A 7913-nucleotide genomic window follows, 5' to 3' on the forward strand; every position below is an offset into this window, starting at 1 on the left:
ATTATCGATTTAACAACCAACATAAAAATTAAGTTAAAAAATATTAGTTTTTGCCTAAATTAATGAGTGTTTAGATTACAGTTTGCAAACGAAAATTTGCATAAATTTGATTCTATAAAATTGATTTTGATGATAAATAAGTTTAGATTAACGTAATTTATGTTTGGCAATCTTTATATTAAAATTGGTTATAATAAAATAAATATTGTTTGTATTATACAACTCAAAATCACTTTTAGATGAAAAATTACTAAAAGAGACATCAATTTAAATAATTTTTTTTATATACCTGCAAAATCAGAACACTATCAAAAATAATATAAAAAGTATTTATCATATAAATAAAATAAATACAATAAAAAATAAAAATATAAAAGAAAGTACTATAAATTTTATAATGCCAGATAAAAAAATATTCTATAATTTTTTTAGTACCGTCAATACTCTTTAATTTAATATTATTTTAGACTGTAAATTTTTATTATTTATGACTCTATTATTTCTTGTAACTAATTTTTTATTTGTTTTGTCCTTTTTTATAGGATCATAATTTATATTATACAAAATTTTGATAATAAATATAGTATATAATAATAACAATTACAAATTTTACAAAGTCAGAATATAAAATAAAAAAATTAATACAAAATAAAAATAGAGTACATCAAAAAATAGAAAAAAATCATACAGATAAGAAATAATAAAAATTCCACAAAACCAACAACATATATCATATAAACAAAAAAAATAGCATAAAAAATAAATAAAATTCATATGAAAAAATAATAAAAGTATCATATAAATTAATAAAATATTTAAAAAATCAGAGCAACATAAAAAATAAAAAAATCAACAATATTTGTCATATGAATAAAAAAAATATAATAAAATAAATAAAAAATCATATAAACAAAACCAACCAAAAATAAAAAAATTATAAAAAATATACATATAAAAAATAATATAGTAGGAAGAACTATAAAGAACGATCCTGAAAGTAATAGTTACTGCTGGTATCATTCTTATAGAAGAAAATGAAGGGTAGGGTTGGTAAAAAATAAATAAATTTTTTACCTAATTTCTAATGGCAGTCAGCAACCATGAACGTAAAACGCAGAAGTTACAAATTTTAGCTTCTGCTGAACGTGCGTTCAGAGGCAGAATCAATTCTGGATTTAGAAAGATAAAAATTACCAAACATCAAAGTGAAACTTTCAAGAAACTCAAACGTGCTTCTCTCCTCCTCAACCTATTTGTCAAAAACAGTCGTTAGTAATAAAATTCTTTAAGAATATAAATATAAGAAGAGTGCTAGGATCAAATAATTTGTAGTTATCAATTAATCATTATTAGTGTTTTTAATGATATGAGATTATATTTAATACTGTGAGATTAGCCACTTTTTTTGCTATTAAATATTGACCAAATTTTAATAAAAGTACTAACTTTTTAGACTTTTTTTTTAAATGTAAAGTTTTGTTTATTGAAAACGTAAGTTTTTAAATTTACAATAATATTAAACACTCCATATCTACTGTTGTAAAATATGTATCTAAAAAAATTATCAAATTTAGAAGTAATAAGTTATCTTTTATATTGTAGACAATTATAAAAGCAGATAAAATTGTTTCTTGCTTAAAATTTTAATTAGAAATACGGGTTATTAATTGACTAATGTTGATAATTGAGAGGCATGTCTCCTTTTGGCTCTTGGAGTAATGGTGATGCTGCAGCTTCACCAACTTTGGGCACAAATTGGGGACCTTGGTAATTGCGATCAGAATAATGCTTTCTTTCTCGTTTTATTCCTTTTGTACTTAGCTTCCAAAAATATCTTGAAAGTTGAAAGTCTTACTCCATTTAATTACTATGACAAATTATGGAAATGAAAATTACTGGAATCACCGAGTCACTGGACACAATATAAGGAAAGAATAAATGTCTACGCGTGTAGCTACCCCAGAACAAGAAAGAAAAAACAAAAACTCCACCTACCCCTCTCTCTCTCACTCTCCATTCCTCAGGCTCTAACATTCCAAAAATGGATGAAAACAACGCCAAAGACACCGCCGTGGCAGCTGGTGAGACCGAAGACACCGCCGGAGCCAGTGACCAGGCGAGCAAGTTGCGGGTGTCAATGAGATATGCGCTGATGTTTGTAGAGTACCCTTTCATGGCTTCCATTGAAAGAGAACCCAGGAAGCTTTATGGCTGCCGCGTGAAGAAGAGAAAAGAATGAAAGAATGAGATCAAGTTGGAGCTTCCGACGGTACGGTGGTGGTGTGCGACCCAGGTAATCAAGCTGCTGCTGTTTTTCTACTTTAGTATGAACAATTAATTGTTAACTCTTTTGCTCACTTCTAATTTTACAAATATTCTGAACTTTTCTGCATTTCTGGTAACACTCTACAAACTATCTATCAAACATTACAAACAAGACAAGCACGAATAAAGCTAAATCAAAACAGAAGAGAATAGAAGAGAAAATAATGATTCAGAGAAATTGAATGAGAGTTCTAATTTGTTTTATTAATTCTCGCTGCCGTACTTTCCCTTGAGAAAACAAAAATCAACTCGAACTCCATCGTTCCAACCCCTCTCCTGTCCCCCAAACTCTCAGTTCGAATGAGTTTCCTTTTATTTTATTTTTCGTTTCAGTTTCAGTGACACCCTTTCAGAACCCTTAGAACCCTTATAGATATGATTGAACAGAGCGGTTTATTGCTATGTGTGTTCATATGCTTCTTGCTATATCATGCTGTGAGGGCTGAGATACCATTAGGTTCTAGACTTTCGGTGGTTGACAATGGCAGCTGGGTTTCCAAAAATGGTAATTTTACCATTGGATTTCTTGAGATTTCGGATGAGCCTGGCCGGTTTAGTTTTGGCATTCGTTTCAGCGACAAGTCTATACCGTATAGTCAACAAAGAATGGTGTGGAGTGCTGACTTTCAGATTGGAGTAGGTAACATGTCCTATTTCCTTTTCACTACAGATGGTGATATGCTCCTGTTTGATGATCAGGGAATATCTTCATGGAGCAGCCAAACCAGTAACAAGGGTGTCGTGTCGGCTTCTCTTCTTGACAATGGAAATCTTGTTCTAATCGACAGAGAACAAAAGGTCATTTGGCAAAGTTTTGATAGTCCATATGATACACTTCTCCCAGGACAGTTTCTATCTTGTGATAAGATGCTTCAAGCTGCAAGTACGAATCTACTGTCCAGTTACTACAGCCTGTCTATGAACGTTTCGGGACACTTGATGCTCCTTTGGCAAGGTATTATTCCCTACTGGACAAGCCAAAACCCTTCTGTTCCGAATCTCACTGCATATGTAACAAACAATGGAGCTCTGCAACTTTTAGACAAAAATCTTAATGTTGTTTGGACCGTGTTTGGAGAAGACTACGATGAATATGTTAAATACCGGTTTCTTAGGATAGATGTGGATGGCAATCTCCGCTTATATTCGTGGGTGGAGGCTTTGCAGTCATGGAAATCTGTCAGGCAAGCTGTTCAGAACCAGTGCAAGGTTTTTGCAACTTGCGGTAAACGGGGGGTCTGTGTTTTGTCTTCCTGTGGTACTGCTGATTGTGTGTGCCCTTTCAACCAGACGGACACTGATGAGACTTGTTTGATTCCATATGAACAAAAGTGTAAACATGGTTCCACTATGATCACATATAGGAATATACACCTATTTGGGCTTTTCCCTATTGATGGTCCGGCTATCATGACTAGCATGAATAAATGTATGCAATTGTGCCAGAATGACTCTAGTTGTACTGCCGCAACCTTTTCTAATCATTTTCGTCCCCAATGCTCGATAAAGAAATCTGAGTATGTCACTGGCTATTTAGATTGGTCTCCAGACGTGGTATCATTTGTCAAGAGTTGCTCATCTACATCTGCCCCAAAGTTCCCATGTCAAAGTCAAAGCTCACCTCCAACAGAAGAAGATTCTGATATTCGTGTTCCTTGTCTAATAGGAATATCCTTAGACACAATTATCATCGCTGTTGTCCTTCAACTCGGATGTTTTTATCTTTTCATCTACAAAAGGAAAACCTCTACTAGATGCAAATACAATTTACCTTCCGCAGACACAAATTTAAAGGGCTTAGTTGTGTTGTTATCTTTTTCAGAGATCAAGAGCGTCACTGAGGATTTCAAAGATCGAATTGGGCCAAATATGTTCAAGGGCATGCTACTAAACAAATTCCCAGTTGCTGTTAAAGAGCTGATTGCATCCATAGATGCAAGGAAGTTCAGGACTGCTGTTCTGAAGATTGGAGGCATCCACCACAAGAACCTTGTGCAGCTGGAGGGCTATTGTTGCGAGTCCAATCATAGATTCTTGGTCTACGAGTACGTCAAAAACGGTTCTCTTGAGAAGTATATAGATGATTCCGCTCTTTGCAAGGAACTGACCTGGAGAAAAAGGGTTGACATATGCTTAAGCGTGGCCCAGGCCATTAATTATCTTCACTCTGAATGCAGGGAGTTCATAAGTCATGGAAATCTGAAGTGTGAAAATGTCATGTTGGATGAGAACTTAAAAGCCAAGGTGAGCGAATGTGGGTTTGCAATAGTAGACGGCGAGGCAGTGTACTGTGCCTTTTCTGCCCAGAGAGACATAGCAGATTTCGGCATGTTAGTCCTAACCTTATTGACCGGATGTAGAGATCAAAGTGATCTTTGTGAGTGGTCATATAAAGAATTGATAGAAGGGAATGCTGCAAATGTGATTGACAAAAGAATTGAAGGTGGTGCCAATTTAAATGAACTTGAGCGCGTTTTGAGAATCGCATTCTGGTGCCTACAAAGTGATGAACGTCGAAGGCCTTCAATGGAGGAAGTAGTGGCAGTACTGGAAGGAACTTTGAGTATTGATCTACCACCACCTCCATTTTGATGCAAGAGGTTATTGCTGGAATAATCCTAGATACAATAAGATAATGTTTCTGAGATTCAGTGGATGTGCTAAATAAATTTGTAGGAACTGTGTTCACTTTAGTTTACAACCTTAGTCACATTATAGTTTACAACCTTCTTGTTTGTGCTAAATAGAGAGTTTGTTACCTCTTAGCTTATTAGGAGTTGTAACTATAAACTTTGAAGACTGTGTTCAGCAATGTCCTGTTTTTTTATCCTTGATTATATATATATATATATAAGAAAGGTGTGCTTCTATAGTTAGTGAGTAATGCTTCTATATATTTTGAATTAAGGATCAAAATAGAAAATCTAATACGTTGAACAACACAAAAGAATGAAGGTGAGACTGTTTCTCATCAGTTGCATTTATACAGAATTTACTGATGAAACTAAGTTACACATATTTTTTCTTTTATATCTTCATTTATAGTAACATGATTGGTACATATGCCTTCCATTTTTTTTTCTCCCAATTGTTCTTTTTGCTGGACAGATGATATTACTTTGTCATATTTTCCATGTTTAAACATCTCTAGTATGTGAAGTCACACATTGTCAAAAAGGAGTGATTGTTATTATCTTTTTATTCTTGTAGTTTGTGGTTTGTGTTGCGAACACACGATGCATTGTCGTTGCGTGATAACATGGGAGTTTAATACCTGAGAACAACCACAAAGTTCTTTTGTCACTGGGTTTGTACATCTCTATTGCATACATGTCTTCATCTTCTTTGGGCCGATTATATTGCTTAGATCTTTGATTGTTCTGTGATTCTTGAAAAACTCTAAAGTTATTTTAACAGGTTTTATTTAATTATTATGCTTGGCTAGGCCGTTTTCTCTTCTGCTTTTCATTTTCTGCCAAGATGTTCTGGGAATGACATGATAAATAGATTAATGATGCATATCGGTTTCTCTTTACCCTGATAAAACAATCCGACTTTGATGCCTTGATTGGATTCTTAATTTGACGCTTGATCTTTTTCCTTCCCTTATTTTGGGTTCAATGAGAACATTTTATTATGAACTGTAGGTACTTGCTGTGAAGAAACTTGAAAAGAGTGTTTGTAATCACCAGAAAGAGGAGGATTTTCTTGAATTAGTGAATGGCATTGATAGAACACGACATGTAACAATCGTCAAGTTTATTGGGTACTGTTCAGAGCATGGTCAAAGGCTTCTGATATACGAGTAGCAGTAATGGATCACTCTATGAGGCACTCCACTCAGAGGATGAATTTAAAACAAGACTCACGTGGAATGCTCGCATCCGGATAGCACTTGGGGCGGCTAGGGCCCTAGAGTAAGTCAAGTTACCATTATGTTTTTAAGAGAAAAAATTGCTCAAGCTTGTTGATTTGTAGCTTTGGCTTATAACAGGTTCAGATCTTCTATTTTCACAAGTCTGGTTTATCCTGCCTAAAATATTAGTTTTCCTTGGAGAATTCATTCAATTGCTGATATTAATTTGCTCAAGTCATGGCTATTGATGTTGAAGCTTTATTTCAACTTTGATAGTACTTCCAAAGTTAAATTGCTAAATGCTAAGGGTTAGTAATACTTGCCACATTATGCTTTATTTTTTGTGTGAAAGATTTTAATAGTTAAATATTTTTTTGCAAACCAATTCAACCCTAAAGGTTAAGCTGTTGGTTGCTGGCCCAAGAATGATGGCTTTTTTCGAACAACAATGAATTTCTTATCAAATCTCTTTAGAGAGTTCTAGGGTCTTTCTGAAAACCAAATGAAGCATATGCAAAAAGATAATTGGAAGCTGAAGCATGGGAAAGTCTTTCGGTGATTTTAACATATTTGAAGACACAAATCTTTGATGATCTGAATGAGAAATCTAATGTTTCTTCTTGTCTTCTTACAAGGTATTTGCATGAGCAAGAGCAATGTCAGCCGGCTGTGATTCACAGAAATTTCAAGTCTGCTAACATTCTTCGTGACAATGACCTATAAAAAGCATGGTAGATCAATCAGTTTTAAAGATAAAAATTCTCGAAAAAAAAAGAGGGGCAAATTATGATAAAGAGGCAAATACACTTCCTGTTGAGAAGGATGAAGACATAGTTGAGACACTTATAGTTATCTAAAGTCACAATCTTAAAATTTGTCAAAATGATAAAGATCTTAATAAATTATCTTTATAGGAGAAAATAGAACCAAAGAGAAATGATTGCTGACGATATATTTGTATATAACGTAGTGCTAAATATTATACATGAAAATGAGGATTTTGAACAAAAAATCATCTAAGAATGTCAACGAAGGGATGATTGGTAAAAGTGAAAAGAAGCCATAAATTACTTAAATTACTTTGCAAAACGTGAAATTTTTAGTTCTATAGTACGAATACTAGAAGGTGTGAAACTTGTTTGATACAAATGGGTATTTGTGAGAAAATAAAATGAGAATAATAAAATTGTATGCTACAAAACTCAACTTGTAGCACAAGATTTTTCAGAAAGATCTGGTATAGATTATAAAGAGACCTACTCTTTCGTAGTTGATATAATTACCTTGAGATATTTGATTAGCTTATTTGTATATCATAAATTAAATATGCATCTAATGGATGTAGCCACAACTTATATTAGATTATGATATCTATATGAAAGTTTCTGAAGGACTAAACATATCTGAATTATCCAAAGAGAAATCTCAAGGATTATACTCGGTTAAATTGTAAAGATCTTTATATAGTTTAAAGTAATCTGGACAGATGAGGTATAACTGTCTTACATAGTATTTGATGCAAAAGGTGTTTAAAATTGATGATATTTGTCCACGTATTTATATAAGAAAATTTGCGTCTGGATTTATTATAATTGTTGTGTATGTTCATTGGATCTTCTGAACAGATCCCAACGATCATAAATGCTCTGAAAGAAGAGTTTGAAATGAAAGATCTTGAAAAAATCAAATTTGTCTCGGCTTTCAAATCAAATATGTAGCAAAAGGGATATTT

At 33.2% G+C, this 7913-nt stretch overlaps 1 protein-coding gene across 5 annotated transcripts; it reads left to right on the top strand.

The window, feature by feature from the left end:
- The first annotated feature begins 1784 nt into the window (after nt 1–1784).
- LOC107477822 (G-type lectin S-receptor-like serine/threonine-protein kinase SD3-1) lies at nt 1785–7317 on the top strand. 5 transcript variants are annotated; one of them, XR_008007324.1, is made up of 3 exons: nt 2300–5632; nt 5973–6242; nt 6817–7317. XR_008007324.1 is itself a non-coding variant. In XM_021137767.2 (2 exons), exon 1 carries the CDS (start codon nt 2701–2703, stop codon nt 4915–4917), a length of 2217 nt encoding a protein of 738 aa, XP_020993426.1. In that variant the 5' UTR covers nt 2300–2700; the 3' UTR covers nt 4918–4925; nt 5973–6400. The 5 variants fall into 5 exon arrangements, 1 of the variants encoding a protein (XP_020993426.1); XR_008007326.1 differs by lacking the exon at nt 6817–7317 and adding an exon at nt 6320–6400; XR_002371850.2 differs by lacking the exons at nt 2300–5632; nt 6817–7317 and adding an exon at nt 1785–2293 and having other exon boundaries at nt 5973–6400.
- Nucleotides 7318–7913: the final 596 nt, after the last annotated feature.

The sequence above is a fragment of the Arachis duranensis genome, chromosome 3 (genome assembly GCF_000817695.3).
Source record: "Arachis duranensis cultivar V14167 chromosome 3, aradu.V14167.gnm2.J7QH, whole genome shotgun sequence".
In the NCBI taxonomy this organism is placed as follows: domain Eukaryota; kingdom Viridiplantae; phylum Streptophyta; class Magnoliopsida; order Fabales; family Fabaceae; genus Arachis; species Arachis duranensis.